At 38.9% G+C, this 20,518-nt stretch overlaps 1 protein-coding gene across 1 annotated transcript; it reads right to left on the bottom strand.

The window, feature by feature from the left end:
- Nucleotides 1–3,928: 3,928 nt before the first annotated feature.
- On the bottom strand, nt 3,929–19,905 carry LOC146616108 (nectin-2-like). Its single transcript, XM_085374232.1, has 8 exons — nt 19,727–19,905; nt 15,207–15,554; nt 14,787–15,089; nt 13,521–13,614; nt 7,698–7,852; nt 7,092–7,191; nt 5,602–5,671; nt 3,929–5,333 (listed from the first exon to the last, which is right to left on the bottom strand). Exons 1-8 carry the CDS (start codon nt 19,794–19,796, stop codon nt 5,295–5,297), a joined length of 1,179 nt encoding a protein of 392 aa, XP_085230358.1. The 5' UTR covers nt 19,797–19,905; the 3' UTR covers nt 3,929–5,294.
- Between the last annotated feature and the right edge of the window lie 613 nt (nt 19,906–20,518).

The following is a 20,518-nucleotide window of genomic DNA, read 5'->3' as shown; positions in this document are numbered from 1 at the left end:
TGCCCAAACACAGCGATCATACTTCTAATCAAAGAATTGTTGAATCATGTGGATGTGAAAGAGTGCGGATGTTTAGGTTTTATGACTTTGGAGGGGGGCTGAAGCTATAAGAATGTGAGAAACGGTCAGACACTTCGACATCTGGCGGACACCCTCCTGTCCACATCTCCCGTCTGGACATTTATGCTCCAGTGTTGTATGGAATAATGAGATTGTTGATTGAGCATTTATACACCGAGTGTTGTTCTTCCTTCAGCCCAAAGAACAAAGAATTAGGATATTTAACAATATTTAAGTTATCTCTGATCATGAGCAGTCAAAATTTTTCCACCAGGGCATTTCTTCCTTAGAGATGATCCCAGCACCACACAAAACACAACCACTATCTTTAATCCATCGGATGATGAAAATGTGTCATATTTTTCATAAAAATTGACTTATTTCATTAAAAATTCTTAAGAGCTGATCTTCATCTCTCCTCCCTGATTAGAATCCACAACTGTGACACTATATAAATAACGGAAGGGATAATGAGTGGTAAGTATTTTAGTGGGGGCTTCGTATGAAGCAACATCAACATAGCTAAGTCTGCAGCTTTCTTTGTTAATCCAGTCTTTCGTCACTCACACATTTAACTTTTCTTTATAGTCTTCTGCATGCATTTGTGGTCTGACACTGTGCCACAGTTGGTTTGTGGCCAGATCAAAGTAAAGTGAATTACACTGATCGAATATTTGTCAAGATAAACAGCTTAGAAATAAACTGATTGTTGTTAGTGTTTCCATTTGGTGGTTAAAAACATATTTATAGGTTTTCTGTGCCACTAACTGAATACTTTATCACTTCTACTGCACACTTCTGTAACTTCCCAGCAGGTCATCATTTGTTGGCAATAGTGAGATATGTCTTAACAGGTTTCAGCGGAGACTCTGTAGCATTCATAGTGCATTAAAAGACTCATTGAAAGGACTTTAAACCATCTCCGGTCCATTATGTGTTCAGTATGAGTTACCATGGTGATCTAGAGAGGTTGAAAGAAAGACATCTTTGTGGCACTGCAATGTGGGATATAATGGTGCAGTGTATTTAATAGAACAAAGAAATAAAAGTTTTTTTTATATTAATATGATAATGAGACAGGGGCATGCAGGTCATTTATGTTTATTCTATAAAATTAAAGCAAGTCAAAAAACATGGATTCTTATAAAAACACTTGTAAGAACAAAACAGCAGTTTGAGACATTCTGACTTTCAGTTTCTAGTAACGACGAGAATAGATAAAGAGCTACTTTTAAATGATTAAGACACAGTTTCACATGTATAATTGTTGGTATATTATTTCAGAAGAATTTATGAAATCGAACGTGAGGTTTTCTTTTCTTTTCTCCTGTGTCGTAGACAGTATTGAAACATGTCAGGTAACCCATGTCAGGTTCAAGTTTCTAGAAGACTTTTGTTTGCACCGGAGCCTTCCCCGGAACAATGCTACGTTACTCCCCCATCGCACGCAGCACTTCTGAGATATTTTATTTGATAACACAATCAGTTGATCACTGTAGTCATTTTTCTGGTCAAACATTTTGTGAGTAAACCAAAGCTACAAAGAAGCTGTGTAGACTTGTGAAATGAATATAGTCAAAACACTGCTCAGGCGAATTAGGAGCAGCTGGAGACTTGATAGTAAAGAATTAAACAAGATTACCCAAAAATTACAATCTGAGGTTTCCATCCATATGACGTGTTAGAAAGCTTTGGTCGGTGTATCTCATTTATCCACGAGATCCTGTATTGTAATATCATGGATGACAGGTGTGATATATACACTAAAAATATGTGTACTGAGTAGGGATGGGTACCGGTATCGGTTCTGTCATAAACGGTAGTAACCAGATCGAAAAGCAGCGCACATTTCGGTGCTTTATTTTTTTTCCTGAGCTGTGATACACTTTAGATTCTAGCCAATCATTTTACGTTTCCGAGGATAGTAGGCGGGTCCAGGTACGTACGTTCTTTTAGAGCAGAGCTACAGATTAAAAATGCCCAAGGCAAAGTGGTCAAAAGTCTGGCTGTACTTCACAGCAAAATATGCAAACTCAGCAGCCTGCAACAAGTGCTTTAAGCTGATACTGTGATACTGTCAAAGGAGGTAACACCTCAAATCCGATGAAACACCTGGCGACGCATAGCGTTATTTTTAAAAGCCGAGAAATGCGCCATATTTGATAGCTTGCTGCGGGACCTCACACTGTGCACATCTACTGCAGGTGTGGTGCCTGTTATCGGACCCGGAGTTAGCAACATCCCCCAAAAACCCGAAGAGGAGAGTCCTGGCCTCTAGCCCTGCCAGTGTAGCAGAAATGATGACGGATGATGATGGCAGCAGCAGCCGTTCTTCTCTGCGTGAGTAGCTTAATGTTTTTCATGTGTAATTTACGTTGAGTAGGCTAACCACGTTATTAAATTAATGCATGTAAGGTGAACTAGCAAACATCATCATAGCTACATGTGTCTGTCTTCTTGTTTGATGGCAGACACTCCCTTCTCCCCAAAAAGGCTAAAATGACCAAAGAAAAAGTGGAAAACAGTTAAACATGAGAGGTTTTTGGACAAAGTCTGTGTTTTTTCCATTGTTTAAGCACTGCTTCCAGCCAAGAATGATACCATATATGCCCCATAGCTGCAGAAAAGGCTAACATTGTTATCTTTTTACAAATAAAACAGCTGAACACGAGAGGTTTTTGGACCAATTTTGTGTTCTCCATTCTTTAAGCACCAGTTTGAGCACCGTTTAAGCACCGGCACCGTTTCAAAAGTACTGGTTTGGCACCGGTATCGGATAAAACCTAAACGATACCCATCCCTAGTACTGAGGAACTGAGGAAGTCCTTATAATATTTATGCGATTACAATTAAAAAATTTCTTAAAAGGAGTAAAAACATCAACAATGTAACACTTCATAAATATAATTACAAAACAAACAAAATGCAGTGTTGAAATTTCAGGAAAGAAACAAAATGTAAATGTAAACAGTAACTTAAAGCTGGTTAATTTAAAACAAAGCAAACAGCACACTTAAATGATTTAAGGCTTTAAAAAAAAGTTGCCACAAACATGAACACCCACCCCCCTCCACTGAAAACAAAACAAGAAACAACAACAACAGTTCGTCCAAACTATATGACACACAGGAGAAGCTTTGCTGGTTGCTGCATTTTAAAACCAAGCAGTCATTAACAACCAAAACTTTGCAAGATGGAATTCAGTTGAATAAACTGAAAAATATCCATCTGTCCACATCCATTTCTGGTCATTCATTTCACTTTTTATTTACTTTACTCTCTCATCCATCCTGACTGAGTTGTCTGTAGTTTTGCTAGTATCCATGACTGGTAGCATGAGATGGTACCTGACATTAGGGCTGCTCGATTATGGCAAAAATGATAATCACGATTATTTTCACTGAAATTGAGATCTCGATTATTTGACGATATTTATTTAACCCTTTAAGACCTACCATAGAACCAAGTCTGCCAGAGCTTATATATATATTTTTTTACATGTTGTAGTGCCATTTTTGGGAGCATTTCAAGTTGCTATACATCAATACAACTGTTATAGCCCATATTTTAATAATATGCATGCATTAAGTCCATAGTAATTACATTAATTGCAAAAAAAGTGCAATAAACTACAAAAAAATTGAAAATCGTTTTTGTTTTTTTATACATATATATCTACTTGGAGAAATTTAAGAGTTTTATCCCTCAAAACTTTAAATACAAAAAAGTTGCAAAAAATAGTTTACAACAACAGGAAATTTATTTTGAGTGTCTTCATAGTTTTATTTTGGAGATACAGCAATTTTTATATACTGCAGGAAAAACGAAAACAATCCTATGATGCAAATTTGCAAAGAAAACAGCATGTGCATCAAAATAAACTATTTCCAGCAGTGCAATTCGAGTTCTAAGCATCCCAGAAACTATTCAGAAAAGTCAAACATGACTTATAAAAACACCAGTATAGGCTTTTAAGGCTTACAAGTAAAAAAACTACATTTTCCACGAAAATGGCGGACATGCGATAGTTCGCGCTGACGTCTGTTTCAATGTGGGAAGTGTTACAAACAGCTGATCGGATCGGCAAAGCATGTTTCTGGAATATTATGTTTTTGTTCCTGTAAGCGCTTTTTATGCAATTTTTGCAAAGCTATATGTGGAAGGAAACCGTGACCTAGGACAAGCTGATGGCATGAGATGTAAGTACAACTCCTCTGGTTTCATATGCAAAAAAAATTATTGTGCTAGCTTACATGGTTCAGGTTCTACAGGGATTTAAAAATAGTTACACAAACTGGAGCGTGCCGCTCTGACCGGCTTTAAAGGGTTAACAATAACAATGTATTGAATAATGACTTTAAAAAATAATATAAAATAGTGTGCAAATACTGATATCAGTGCAAATGTTTGCAATATAAGAAATAAATGAAAAATGTAAGCATCTATGTTTAGTGAACTTTGCAGTGTTGCTCCGTGGTGCAGCTACGACACCGTAGCAAAGTTTACACACTGTGTCTACTTGATCCACGTCTGACTCCGCGAACCCATAATGTTTCCACACCACTGAAGTTTTTTTTTTTACCTCTCTTTTCAACCAACGGCAGTCACTCTCCTCTCCAAATAACTTCTGCTTAGCTTTCCGAGCTTCCCTCGGGTCCTCTTAATTGTTGTGACGTGTGTTTGAAATGCAGAGAGGTGCGCTCGATTTGCCACACGGAGCAGCGCGAGAGTAAAGCACAAGGGAGGGGCTAATAATCAGCTCAGTCATTTTTAATGATCGTTGAAAGCCCAGATCGTAATCGTGATTAAAATTCGATTAATTGAGCAGCCCTACCTGAAGTCTATTCAGGCTCCAGACATAGTTCAGCTGCTCCAGGACAGCATATTCATACATGCTGTTGCAAAAACGTTTGCTCTGCATTTCCCAGCACAGTGTATTACATGAATGCTGAACAATAATATACAAGAGTATTGACCCAGCAGCAGAGGTAGGAGCATTGCCACAGCGCTACAAAATGATATCAGTCAACTACTCGGTGGACTACTACTGCCCATGTTGATGAAACTGTCAAATCAGACTCAGTGAGGATGTCATGAGGTCCTAACATTCATAAATGGAGAAATGTCAATGGGGGAGGAATGTAAATGATACCAAGTACTTTAACCTGGTCCTTATCTGTTTATTCCTCAGTCTGCAATGACACGTTGGTGGAGCCCTCAGTACAGGTGCTGTATTATCCATTTCTGCTTTCCACAGCTGTCAGCTGAGATCCCTGAGAGAGACAATTCAGATCCTTTGTATAAAGCGGCATTTTAGTTATGACTGAATATGCAAGATTTTACAAGGACTATTTAAACTTTCCTCCTTGAATATTCAAAACACAATAATAATTTTACTGCTAAGGGGCTCAGATATTTTAAGAAGAAAATTTAATAAAATTAATTGTACATAATTAAACTCTATCTCCAGTGATACCTTAAATTATGCACACATATATTTAGGGTGATGTTTAAAATTGTGGGAAACAAAAAGACTTTTACCTTTTCCTGGAGTATTTCTCTTTGGCTATTAGTCCCATTTTTAGAATCTTTTGAAACTAGATGATACCGCCTGTGAAAAAATACAAAAGACATAGCGTTCGCATTTTACGGTTAGGTTAGGAACTTTTAGGAGCAATAACAACTTTGTCTCTGTATCCCACCACATCTTAGTTTTTAATTCTCTTTTCCTCCTTTTGTGATTCTTTTCTGTTTTCAGATATTTTGTCACGGCTGCCAGGCCGTGTAGTGTTGGAGGAAAAGGACCCAAAATGCAGGCAATGACTGATGATATGAGTGAGAGTTTATTTACAAGTGGCAGAGTGACAAAAGCAGGAAGTAAGAAGAGAGAAGCTACTGAACAAACTGGGAAAACTAAATAGCAAACCTGAGATCATACGAGACAGGGTGAGGGGCAGAGAGAAGCAGACTAAAGAAAAGAACACCATGAAGCACAGACGAGCCAACAACGAGCACAGACCGACACCCACAATACACACACACACACACACACTGAGACCAGGTAATGACACACAGGTGGGAAGCACAGCTGATCCTAATACACAAGATGACCGGAGGATACAAGCTGAACACAGTGACACCAGACACAGACCTTCAAAATAAAACAGGACAATCACAAACACAAACTCCGGGACACAAACAGGGCACAAGGGGAGGACACAGGATACCAAAATCAGAATCAACTAGAACAGAAGACAGTAATCATACTAAACACAAAACGCTGGGTATATGACCCAGCACTATGACATTTTTATTGTTGATCTTTATGCATTTATTTTGTCCTCACTGTGAGGCACTGACTGAATTTGCTGTATTCAGGTGAATATACAACAAGTTTACAAGCATTGTCAAGTCCTTCAATTTCTCTCCCCAATCAGTCGCGGTAGACGACCGCCCCACTCTGAGCTTAGTTCTGCTGGAGGTTTCTTCCTGTATGGAAACTCCCACTGGGTTTAAATCTGGGACTCTCCACCATTTGACTCTTAGAACTGAAGAAGCTTCTCGGATGAGAAATGAAACGTCTTCAATCAACTTAAAGAAGTCCAGACACTTTTCTTTCCAAGCTCCTTAGACTCCATTCTGTTATCTTGCACTGAGACTGACACATACATGTTGGAAGTTCACAGAAAAAGCTTCCAGGGTGCAAATGTAACACTTGGAATCCTCTCCAGACTTTTTACCTGTTTAATTTATAGTGCAGCCCACACTCTTCTGCAACAGTTTTAGAGGGAAATGCTGAATTATATTTGAGACCTTCAAAATATAATAAGACAACTGAGAATTGTATATAAAGGAACAAATATTACTGTCCAACCTCAGAGTCTGCACTGCAACGACACTAGTTTTTGTTGTTGTTTTTTTATGTACAAATGTGTGGACCTATTTGTACATCATGCGACTATGGTTTCACATGAGAAGTACTCGATATTATGCTACATATTAAGTATCTGTGGAGTCATTGTTCTACATACTTTTTAAAATATCCAGATTTAGATAAGCCCCATACTGCAGCTCCAATGACATTGAAGGAAACCAAAAGGCCAAATAAAGTCCAAGCAGTAGAGCAAGTTCCTGCAGGGAAACAAAAAGGAAGAATATAATGAGTTCCCAGTTTCCTGCAATTCAGTTATATATTTTCACATTTAGATGGCCCAGATGGTATTCAAACACCATGCAACACCTCCACTGAACACATTAAAAACTTGTACTGACAAGATTTGTTACGCAAAAGTAAATCAAAGAAACACGAAACAAACTTGATATGGTGGTCTACGCTTCAGTGGTGACTTGAATGATATTTCTTTTGAATGCAGGTTGTAGTTTAAGCTAAATTAGATGTTTACAAAGGCATTCTAACATGTTTTTTGGGCATGGCTGGAAAATCATTGAAGCTCCATAAGGAGAGGTTTTACTCAAATTTTAGATGTTCAAGTATGTATTTATATAAACTTGTGGAGGAGTAGCACCAGGAAACAGAATAAAATCAAAATGGCAAAACATCAGTTCAAATCCAAAAGTCAGAAACAAATCCAGAAAGATTTGAACAAACTGCATAGCTAAATTCAAGCTGACCTCACCTGATGCCACATGCACATAGAGCTGACTGTGTTTACTTCCATGTGGATTAGATGCTTCACATCGATAGAGGCCGTTTAGACCAGAGGTCAGACTCAGCAGTTGTAGCTTCGCACCCTCTACTTTGACAGCAGACTCCAGCAAAGGCTGGCCAGATCTGGAAAAACATGAACAAACTTTAATGTGAGATGTACAGAGAGGGCAGAAAACTGTGAGTTGCGTCAAAACTCACGTTAATTTCAATTATTAGCCATTTGTCTTTCATTGCTCACCCCAAGATACTGTATTGTTTCATTTTATGAATGCAAAAGTAAAGCTAACCTTACATGTTACATCATTTCTTTCTTGGGCAGAAAATTTTAGTTTTAGTAATGTTTTGTACTGTGTACCATCTTGTTCACCATTTTATAAGTTAAAAGAATCAAATTTAAAGCAATTTTTCCCTTTTGAATTAGTTTTTATTGCCTTATGTAGTGCATTGATTGGACAATTCAATAGGTCACATCTAAACAAAAGCAGGTTTGGATACCAGAAAATAAAACTTCTGTTTCTCCACAGGGTCCACATAGCGCTCAATAACTCTAACAGAAAGAACTAGTCTTAATCCCTTAGTGTAGCTTTAGAGCAATAAACATAAAGCAAGACTAACACAAACATGGCATTCACCAGGAATTCCTCACATCTAATGGATCATCAGCAGTAAACTATAGACAGAGAGCCCAAGAAAGACTACTGAGTGACACCAGTGCAGTTTAATGGATAGGACTTTCCTCATAATGAAATAAAAAACGAAAATAAAACAGCTTTAGTATAAGAAAAATATTCAAGTTATCTGTTATTCCTTTGTCTATTTATAAACATAACATTTGTTACTAGCAATCACTTCAAAATAATCTTAAGATGGAGTTTAGAGGGTGAAACTATTTTATTTTATATCATCCAAGTATGTCCTAACTTTCAATGCTGTAATTGACTGCCAAAGACTCGAAAATACAATGAATCATATCTTGGCCTTTGGCTTCACCTGCACAACAGTGGTGCCAAGGTAGGTGTACCTGGCAAAATTTATTTCCCCTGTGTCGGGAGCACGTGCTGAGCTGTCCAAATCACAGACAAACAGTATCCCACATTCTTGATTTTTAGTTGTTAGCTCTTTATACAGTAAAGTTACAATGGGACACAAATAATATCAGGCTGATCCTTTTTTTTTTTTTGCCTGTCCCGATCGGTTCTTTAGACGTCAGAATTGTTGTCTGAAGGCCAACAAAGATCAACAAGGATGATATCAACTTTCAATATGAACTGTGCACACATCCTGTAAATGAGAACAAACAGGCAAGTCTGTACTTGTATCTACCTGAAAAGATGATTGCTTAATGCGTGCCAACTCTTTTTAAACCTGTAAAACAGTCCAATAAATCATTTGCTTTCTGAATATGTTATCCAGATTATTGGCCAACACAAGGCCTACTGGCTCTGATTTGAGAATTGGTTTCTTTCTGCTGAGCTGAATCAGCCTACATACTTCCCCAGAGCTCCTGGACAGCCAAAACAACAGAGCTGCAATACTTCCAGATGCTTTCAAACAAGTTTGAACTGGCCTTTCTTTTACACATAATTTTCTTATACTGAAATGGACCTACTTGTGTATTTACTGGCAATATTTAGTTTTCAAGTGCAATTCTGCCACAAAGTTTTTTTATCTTGCTTTTGATGGACAGTTTTTGTAGTTATCTTAGAGGGAAAAAATGGGATTCAGCTGCTCTGACGAGTTAATGATATCAACCAAAAATGTTGTCCCTCAAAACAAACAAGCAGACAGGAGTATTTCTTTCTGCAGGAAGTAGGTTGCAGAGTAGTTTTAATTTGGTATAATTTATATAATAATTATAATGCCCTGTAGTATTGGAGATAGCCACCCTTGGGAGGACTGCATTAATAAGCGTTATCAGACCAGATGTTACACGCCATATAAAGCATACAACGCTTTGACTGTGAATATGGTTTCTGCAGAATAAGACAGCATAGCAGTGGCTTAACTTTTGTTAAGTTGCATACCACAGATTGATAAAGAGTTGATAAAGAGTTCCTACACTCAGGTTGATCATTGACCATTTTTAAACAATACCGGTAACTAAAACCAGCATGATGCAGAGGTACAAAGGTTACAAAGATAAACAAACTCCCACATACTGCCCTGCTCACGTTTGGTATGTGTATAAAATGACAATAGTTAAGTCGATCCAACCTTAATGGGCATGTATATGGGCAATATCTCTGCATTCCCGCACACACATAAAAGGAATGCATCAACATGAAAGCATTAAGTAGTATCACCAATGTTATATGAATCTAAAATTAAATCTTCAGATCTCAAATTCACAGACGTCAGCAACACATCAAATCATTATCAATCACGTTCCATTTATATTAAACCCAGAACAGAAACACCAAGTCTTTATGTAATAAAATATCAGGTTGTTGTGAAGAAATAAACAAGAGCCTCAAAACCAAACTGATTGTTTGAGAGTTACTGAATAAAACCATTGCAAAAGAATCAATATAACAGCCTTCATCCCAGCACGGATACAGAAAAGAGAGATGAAACTACTTTCTACTCGTGTGTGGTCAAGCAATGAGAAAATAGTGTATGCAGTTGTAGTGTCATGGTTCGCCAGTCCTCGCTACTCGACCTATCATATCTGGGGTTTTTTTAAGTTTTGTTGTCTGTTCCCGATCCCTCATATTCTTCTCTATGCGTATGGCGGTGTTCATGCCTTCGTGCAACACCTGGCCTGGAAAGTTTTCCCTCCCTGAAGCCAGCCATATCTGCCAGGTGATCACACTCACCGAGATTAGTCCTAATTCGAAATAATTGAGCTATATTGAGCTAAAACGTTAAAGTCAAACATTATGTTAACAAGTTTATTTTGTGCATGTGGATCAATGCAATAAGACTTGGCAATTTCAGTAAAATAAATACTTTATAAAGGAAGATATCCTTTTATGGCAAATTTGAACTACAACATATCCTAATACCACGGAGAACATTGGCCTTCCCCTCCTAAGTGCTCACCACCCATGGAGGCACCATAGATATTGGGTGGAGTCTGTATTGGGCGGTGGCTGAGGATGCTGTCTTTGGATGCCGTTGGGCACTTAGTTGAAACACCTCTTCAATGGCGGGTGGAGGTTCAGGGCGGTGATCCTGTGAATGGTAATCCAGGAATTCAATATTTATGGTCTATCATTATGCTCCTATTGTTATTTGGTCCTTGTACAACTGTAGTAAGAGCTGGTCCATTTTGCTAGTACTAAGTCAAATCCATTCCGAGTGAGTGTTGGACTTGGCCAAGACTGCTTACTTCACACTCTGCTTACGAGCTGAGTATGTGTTCCAAAGTAAGGCTGTCTATGTGCTCTAGTCTAGGCCAGCTGTCCACAACTCCCGGGTCACGGACTAGTACCGGTCCATCAGTCGTTTAGTACCAGGCCGCAAGAGTTGAGGCTTGGGTGTAAAATTTACGGTTTTGAGGGTTTTTAGCAGTTTTTGTTATTTTATTTTTATCATTTTTATCATTAACTCTGTTTCCCTGAGTCTTTTCCCGTGACTTCTGAAAAATCTTCTTTTTTTGGTACCGGTACTGGTTTTATTTTGTTGTATTTATCCGCGACACCTGAAAAGCCAGTCCATGAAAATAATGTCAGACATATACTGGTCCGTGGCGCAAAAAAGGGTGGGGACCGCTGGCCTAGGCCAGTGTTTCCCAACAGTACCTTGAGAAATGATCAGGTGTGCTGTGGAAGATTATCTGGTGCCAACTAATTAGTACTCTAAGCCAGACCTTCCCAAAGTGTGGGGCCCACCCCCTAGCGGGGGCGCAGAGCCATTGCAGGAGGGGCGAGGTATGAAAAGGAAAAAAAGAAAACAAAAAAACAACGCTTGGACACTGCTAGCATGGGGCGCCTACAGAAAAGCAAAGCAGGAGATGAAGCATCGCTGAATATGTTTCCAAACCAACTTCATTCTAAGCCAAAGACTAGAAAATATGGTGAAGCATATCTTCCCTTTAGTTTCACCTGCACAAGTGCCGAGGTAGGTCTCCCCTGCAAAATTGGTTTTCCCTTCGTCGGGAGCACCGCTGGGCTCTCCAAATCACGGACAAACAACATCCCACATTCTTGATTTTTAGTTCACAAACACTTTTAATGACTAACTACTCTTGACATTTTGGAGATGTTAGCTCTTTATACAGTAAAGTTACAGTGGGATACAAATAACATCAGGCCGTTTCTGCCACGATTTGTTCCCCCTGTCTAAATCATGGACAAACAGTATCCCACAGCTGTTTATGTTTTTAAACCCATTTTGCACAGAGAGGCATTTTTTAAAAAAAATGCATTGATAGCAATGTTGAATATTATTACACAGGAAAAAAACAACTACATGTAAAATAATTATACCATGACGCCTCTGCCTTTCTAAAAAGAGGGACAGTAACTGCGTGTTTATATGTAAGCGTGTAAAACCTGAAGACGAAACAGCTGCGTTTTCAAAAATACCCGTGTAGGTGCAGACGTAGCGTAAAAGAGTTAGTAGTTTATTTTCTTACTACCTGCAGTTTACTTGTATTTGCTTAATTGTTTACTAAATGTTTGAGGTGTGAAATAAACCGCAATTGAGCAAAATATGGGTGTGTGTGGTTGGAGGATGTGTAAGTGCGTGCGTGTGTGCGCGCGCACACGGGGTGGGGGGGGGCAACATTTTCTGTAAAACAAAGGCGGGCCCAGCGAAAAAAAGTTTGGGAACCACTGCTCTAAGCGATCGGCGTGAGTAACGGACAGAACAATTACATTTTCTTCCACTAGAGGGCAGTACAACTACTTCATCCAATTAAATGGATATGCAACTGCCAGTTAAACAGAAGAAGACAAAGACGAAATTATATAATTGTCATACTGTGAGACATGCAGCGCATAATAGCAACAGATAAATATTTGAAAAGGAAAAAGTCAAAAGGTCAGTCTCACCTTGGTCCCCAGATGAAGGCCCTAACATGAGTAGTGGGCAAAAGAAAGCAAAAAAGGTATACTGGGAACAAAATGAACGACTTCAACTATACCTGGTGCGCAGAGAAAAATTATCTGAACACTTTTTGTGACATTTTGTTTGGTGGTGTGCTGTGATTTTTCTAACGTGAAAAATGTTCCGTGGCTCCAAATGGTTGGGAAACATTGGCCTATGCTGGATGCAGGGTGCAGTTTGCACTTTACCACTGCACTCTGCTACTTTAGTGCAATAAAACAAATAAATATCCATGTCTTCACTCTTCAAACGTTGTAGACTGCTCCAGCATTTTCCTCCACCCTGCATACCAATTAAAACCAGCTGATTGTACCAAAGTGCTCATGAAGTAAAGGTTGATGTTTGTTTTTCCCTTTCTATCCACCATCATTCAGTTAACTCAAGAACCTTTGTGGCATAATTGTAATGCAAGTAACAACATATTAGTAACTAATTATATTACTGAATTTAGTATAGTGTTAATGGTATATTACTGTATAACTGATAATGTAATGTAATTACAGTAAAGCCTTACTTTGGAACATGTTTCACTGAATACTGCTACATGATGTAATATAGCCTTAAATACAATACCTCTCTCTCAGGGTTTATTTTTTGTGTCAAAGAACATAAATCAAACTCTGAGGGTGCAGTTTAAATTCTTTTTGAACCACATCTTGAACACAGTATAATTAAGATCAACTAAAAAAAAACCAGAGTACTGGAATGTTTTGGTTAAACCATTCTGCAAATTAGTTACCTGCTCCAGTTATATTTGGCTTTTGGGTTGGCTTCTGCCACGCACTCAAATGTGTCCTCTGAAATCAGGCTGATGTTCACTTCTGTGGGAGAGACTGCAAAAAAAGAAAACAAGAACAGATTTAATCCTGAAATAAAGAAATAACATTTCACACGTGTTTAAATCCTATAATGTTACATAAAGTACACTTTGGTGAACTTTTGTTTACTTTCAATTTCATTCAGAGAAACATTTTTTTCTTGTTGCATTCTGACACCGCTACTGATTTACACTAGTTTGTGGATGCACACAAAGTGGGCTGTGGATATGTGCACGTGTCATGCTCTTAGTTGTTGATAAGATTTATATCAAAGCACTGACAAAAAGCATGCATACCGCTGTGCTGCTTCACAGGATTCTAAAAAAATATCAAGGATAGCCTCTGTTTTAAAAGTTGAAACCATGATATTATCCTTCTTTGGCAGTCCTACATTCCAAGTGGTCACTAGCTTGCCAACAGTCACTTTCAACTATGCATGCCAAGTTTTGCCTTTTAAGGGAATTTTCAGACACATAACACTACAAATTACCACATCACTAAGCAAAGCTACTGAATGAGCTTTCTCTTTCAAAATAGCCTCAGCTATTTTTGTCTTATGGTTTGACCCAACAAATCTCTTTCTCATTATCAAATTATCCTTGTGAGAGCAATTTGTTTTCATTTATATTTTGTCTGAAATGTCTATTTCTGCTTGACATTTTGACAATTGACCCTTTACTCAAAGGAAAGTCATGAGATCGAAGATGATGTGGCAAGTAAAAAAATCCTGAAGAAGAAGAACAACTTTAAATATTTTATGTTTTCTGTTGCAGAAAGTATGTAAGTGAGGGTTACTTTCTAACAAAAAATGATTTAGAGTTAAAAATATCTATATTATAAGCACTGAATGATCAGACTTTGCTTTTCTTTTGTTTTTAAAGTATTTTATCATTAAATGTGTGCATGGCTAGATAACAATGAGTAACCAGTATAGAGAAATTATCCAAGATGTTTTTGCAGACTTTCTACAGTTTAGTAATTAAACAGCTGAGTGTAATACTGGGTGGTGTGTCTGCGGAGTGCCTTTTTAAAATAGAACAACATGACATTCAGGTAATAATTCTGACTTATCTTGTATCATACACGACAGTTTTAAACAAAAATCTGAGCAAATCATTAAAATTTTTTAAATCAACAGTGACACAAAAGAAGACAAATAATAAACTACATGAGCAGCTGATACTCACAGTAGACCTGTATGGTGAAGGGCAGACTTATTTCTTTAGTCAGGAAGTCACCGCTGATGACACACTGGACCCGTTGACCATTAATCTCTCTCGTAGGAACGCCAAACAGAGAGCTGACTGTGGTAGTCGTACCGTTGTCATACTGGATGGAGTTTGTTGTCGTCCTCACTTTGTCTCCCAAAGCACCAGTGAGCCACCTCACCTCTGCAGGAGGCTTCGATCCAGCAGCCGTGCAGGTAGCAAATAAAACCTCTTCAGTGCCCAAAGTCGGAAGGTTGTCCTTGATGTTTGTGAAAGGAGGCACTAGGAGAGTTACAGCACACAATTACTTAACATGCGAGCAACATGGTGAAAGTAACTGTTTCAAACACAAGCGCAAAGAGAATTATTCTAAATAAAAGTTGTTTTTTTCTTCCATACCAGTCACTTTTAGAGGTATTTCAGTCTTCTGATTTCCACTGGGAAACAGGGTGAAGATGCACGTGTAGCTGCCTTCATCCTTCAGGGCAACATTGGCTAACTGGAGAGTTCCATTTTTGTCATTAAAATTCCCGATATATTTAAATCGATCATCACGTCCATTGACAAACCGTGTTTCTTGACTTGGTCCAACAGTGATAAAATTGTCATTACTGGGTTTTTCTCTGGTCCTCCTCTGCCAGGTAATCTGTGTCAAGTCTTCCGTGGAGTCAGTGAGTCTGAGTTTGCAAGGTAAGATAGCTGTATCGCCTTGAACCACTGTCACGCTTCCATCAATCACCTGCAGAGCTGTAAAGTAAATGAAGAAGTATTAATGATGGGAACTGAAAAAGTTGAAATAGAGTGCCCAATAAGGTTTAGAGGATTAAACTCTAAAGTATAAGTTAACTTGTATCTGTCCTCCTGTTTTGTTTTTGTTTTTTTTAATGCAAGGCACAACACATTAATCATTATGTGTTGCAAGAACACTTGATGGTATTTATGACAAACTGGACTCAACCTCACACTGTATGGAGAGACAATCAAAAATCATGTAGTGGAAAAAAAATTGGTCAGCTGTATTATATTTTATGCTCCAGCTACTGACTGAACACCGTGGCTTTAATTTTGGTTTGCATCATGCTTTTTCAAGATGTACTATTGCTCAGCTAGTAGTTAGTGAGCATTCACAGACAAACATGGAAAAATACAGACAATGGTGGCAATCTGCTCTCAACCAAAGTAAACACTTAGTTTTTGGTGCAGCACCTACTTTGTAACCAACTTCACCCAGCAAGAGACTGAAACCTCCAGGAACTACTGCCACCTAGTCTGGAAATACACATTTCTCATGTGCTCAGGGATATTCAAATCCAATGAGTATGTTGGAATAATCTATTCTGCTTAGGAAGTTACTTAATGAGTAGGATGATCTGTAAGTACCTGCAGGGAATCTGTATACATTTAAACAAAGAGCTGACATGTCTGTGTAAACGAGTGTGTGTGTGTGTGTGTGTGTGTGTGTGTGTGTGTGTGTGTGTGTGTGTGTGTGTGTGTGTGTATATATATATATATATATATATATATATATATATATGCATGCAGAGATGCAGAGGTGTGCTTGATTGACAGCAGAGGGAGACAGTGTAAAACACTGAAAGACGCTCTATACATTCCCTCATTTCCACAGAATATCTTCTCTGTGAGAGCAGCCACCGCGAATGGAGCTACTATCATCTTTTTGGGACATTGCAATCATAGTGACATTCTGAAGTTACAAAATGTGGTTGAAGGTATGAAAATCAAAGGGAAAACTGACAACCAAAGTTTGAACTGTGAGGTGTGTATTCAGGGAAAATTTGTCCAGACTAGGAATAGAAACCCTGACAGAAGAGTCGCGAAACCTCTCGAGCTGGTACATATGGATCTAGCAGGGCCGATAGATCCAGAATCACGAGATGGACACAGATATGCATTATTGTTTACCGATGACTTTTCCGGTGCAGTATTTGTATATTTTCTCAAGAACAAAAGTGAAACAATGCAAGCAACTGAAATCTTTTTGGCCGATACAGCCCCACACAGGACGGTAAAGTGTATCAGGTCAGACAACGGCACAGAGTTCATGGCAAAGAGTTACCAGGCATTGTTAAACAAACATGGAATAAGACATGAAACTTCAGCCCCATATTCCCCTCACCAGAATGGTACAGCAGAACGTGGCTGGAGAACACTTTTTGATATGGGAAGGTGCATGCTTATTGAGAGTGCCGTACCAAAGGAATTATGGACATATGCAGTTCAAACAGCGGCCATTGTGAGAAACAGGTGCTTTAATAACCGGACAGGACAGACACCTTACGTTTTGCTGACTGGGCGGAAGCCCAATCTATCCAGAATGCGAAAGTTTGGGTGTGAATGTTATGCTTACAAGCAAGACAAGGGTAAGCTGGATTCTAGCTGTACAAAAGGGATTTTTGTAGGCTACGACAAAAACAGTCCAGCATACAAGGTTTATTTCCCAGACAGCGCAAAAGTGCAAAAGTTTAGGCTGGTTAAGTTTGTAACCAAACACAATGAGGAAAAGCAAACACAAACTGATACGACATCTGAGGATGAGGACATACAGGTGAGGGAGAGACCAAACATGAACAGGGAAAGCCCCAGTACCAGTTCACAGGAACCAGTACTGACAACCAACCAGAAGTGAACAGTCAGATGCCACTTAGTGATGAGACTGAAAACTCCAGAAGGTATCCTTCTAGAACAAGAAAGAAACCAGATTATCTAAATGAATATGAGTCGGGAGAAGACATTGATGAACAAGTGCTGACTAGCATAGACTACTGTTACAGACTAATAAGTAACTCACCCGTGACATTCAGTGAAGCTGTAAAGTCACCCAACTCTAAAGAGTGGAAAGCAGCTATGGATGAGGAAATGCAATCCTTAAACGAGAACAACACTTTTACCCTAACAATCTTACCTGAGGGAAAGAAAGCAGTGGGGGGTAGATGGGTATATGTGAAGAAAAACAGTGGTGATGGATCAGAGAAATATAAAGCACGGTACGTAGCTAAAGGTTACAACCAGTGTTTTGGGATAGACTATGATGAAACTTTTTCTCCGACTGCTAACCTGACAAGCATAAGAGTATTGATGCAGTGTGCAATACAAGAAAACCTGATTTTGCATCAGATGGATGTAAAAACTGCATACTTGCATGCACCAATAGATTTTGAAGTTTATGTTGAGCAGCCAGAAGGCTATGAAGTAAAAGGCAAAAACAGATGAGAAACTGGTCTACAAGCTAGAAAAGTCACTTTATGGGCTTAAACAGTAAGGCCGAAACTGGAACAGGACATTACATGACTATTTGATAGAGAACGGTTTCATGCAGAGTCCTGTAGAGCATTGTGTTTACACAAGGAAAACAGGAAAAGACAAAGTGATCATGATCATATGGGTTGATGATATTATTATTGCAGCCAGTGATGAAAAGGGTTCTGAAAACTGTGAAGGGAATGCTAACTACAAGGTTCAAAATGAAAGATATGGGGAAACTCAAACATTTTCTTGGTATTGATTTTGAGCAAAGCAAAGATTGTGTAAAAATGTCACAAGAGAGATATGTAGAAAACATACTGGAAAGATTTCAAATGCAAGACTGTAAACCAAGATCAACTCCTTGTGAACAAAAGTGGAACTACAATGATGATGCTGAGAAAATGAACAATGTCAGAATGTACAGAGAGGCAGTAGGTAGCCTTATTTACTTGACCTCTTGCACACGACCAGATTTGAGTTTTGTTGTAAGTAAGCTGTCACAGCACTTCAAAGAACAAGCTGTGGAACATTGGACTACTGTGAAACATGTTCTAAGGTATAAGGTGTAAGCATATTGATATCAAGTATCATTTTGTGAGATCAACAGTTAATGCTGGAAATTTGATATTGGAATATTGTTCGACAGGTCTGATGGTGGCTGATGTTATGACAAAGCCAGCAACAAAGGGGAAGTTATTAAAGTTTGAGAAATATATGTTTGGAGTGTAAACAAATAGTAAAGAGAAACTGTTTCTTTTGGAATGCATGTAAAGCTGACAACGTGAGTGCAAGTGGGGGTGTTGAGCTAGTTAATAGGTAAGGTGCCCTCATTGTCATCTGTTGTGAGTTTATTTTTGAAAGGATGCTTCCTGTTATGCTGCAGAGTGCACGCGAGAGTTCAATAAACAAAGTCACCTTTTGGTGTAAAATGTTCCGGTGAAAGCCGATGCCCCACGTGTGATTATTCCTCCGTCTAGATAATAAGTATCTTCAATATTCATGCAGATTCTGCTGGAAGACCCGTCTCTGCTAACAGACACCAAGAACCACCAACGCACCGATGTTTGGGGGCGTCAGTCACTGGCAGGGAGAGTGGTGAGGGGAGACAGGCCTCCATAGCTTGGAGGGCCTGAGAGGTCCCTAGAGAGGTGGCGTCTAATACCCAACCTGACAAATAGACACAGGCAAACAGGCACACACAGATACAGACATCCATTCCCATCGCCATGCACACATACTCAGCACTCACCCAACGTCGAGATGGACATAAATAGACACTGTACACACAATCACACTCCTCAAACATACTCTAAACCCCAGGTCCAGGTACCCTTTCCCCTAGAGGGGGAAACTGCACCTAGACCAAGGAGGTGTTAACTTTTCCCTGGAGTGGAGACAAGGAGATCGCCCCCGAGTCCCGATCCCTCCGCCCGCTCATATGTTGATGCGTGTGTGTTCTTTTTACGTTACGTTACGTAAATCTCAATACACGCGCATAGCTCTGTTTCGCACACACCGACTAAGATTGACGCACAAATCTGTATCTACAAATAACCCATCTTTCTTAGCGTTTGCCCTTTGATCCATGACTGTAGTTATATGAGCTGTGTTGTAGTGCAAGCATGCATGAATAAAGACAAAGTCTTTCTACATACCTTCAGCACCGCTGCTCAGCAGGAGCACAGCCAGCAGCACCAGGCAAGGTGCCAAAAAGAAACAACACATTTCAATTTTTCCTGAAATAACTGCGCCCGAAAACACAAACAAGTCCACCTGTTTGCTCTTCTTTTTCCTGCGAGCAGCTACCCATGCAGTACAGGGTTGAGTTCAGTTAACAAGTTAGAAACACGTTTCTAAAGTGATGACGTTTCAAATCCGTATACTGTGAGGGCGTGTGAGAAAAAACAACGTTCCTCCGTAACTCCGTAGGTGGAGTCAGCAATTACATGATCCTTTGCCCTGTATTTCGTTTGGATCACGGAATTAAGAAATTTGCTTTCAAATGGGTTTTTTTTGCATCCCAGAAGTTTTTCCTTGGTGATCATTCCTCTTTGATTGTACAGTACGGTACAGTTTTGTTAAACACAAGTTTTATGATGCCTGTTAGTGGCATCAACATAAATATTCAATTAAGAGTCAGCGAGGAAGATAAAGCTGGTGACGAACAAAAAACAGGCTATGTCTGTTACAAAATGCTCATACACACCACTAAGTATGTCTTAAATTAACATTGTTAACAAGTGTTTCATTTAAACAAGAATACAAGAAACATAAACTAATTGTTCTTCTTCTTTTCGATTACACCTGTCCAGATGAAAAGTATTTAAGTTCACTTGAAAAAGCCACGAGAAGCATCCAAATACATTTTTAGAAAGCGCCTCACTTTCAGAGTCTTAAAGTAACTGAGCAATTTTAAAAATTGTGTTTAGTATTTGGGTGAAAATCAT

This window comes from Diplotaxodon limnothrissa, linkage group LG16, assembly GCF_057381915.1.
Source record: "Diplotaxodon limnothrissa isolate DT_005_m linkage group LG16, D_limnothrissa_male_GT1.1, whole genome shotgun sequence".
In the NCBI taxonomy this organism is placed as follows: domain Eukaryota; kingdom Metazoa; phylum Chordata; class Actinopteri; order Cichliformes; family Cichlidae; genus Diplotaxodon; species Diplotaxodon limnothrissa.
This window is presented reverse-complemented; position numbering and strand designations above follow the sequence as displayed.

Bases quoted from the DNA above. Each gene is read 5' to 3' on its own strand.
- LOC146616108 (XM_085374232.1), bottom strand. From the start codon at position 19,796: ATGTGTTGTTTCTTTTTGGCACCTTGCCTGGTGCTGCTGGCTGTGCTC. The intron at 7,192-7,697 runs GTGAGGTCAGCT...GTTTCCCTGCAG, and splicing joins CTATGTGCATGTGGCATCAG to GAACTTGCTCTACTGCTTGG. The intron at 5,334-5,601 runs GTAAAAGTCTTT...TGTCTCTCTCAG, and splicing joins GAGAAATACTCCAGGAAAAG to GGATCTCAGCTGACAGCTGT.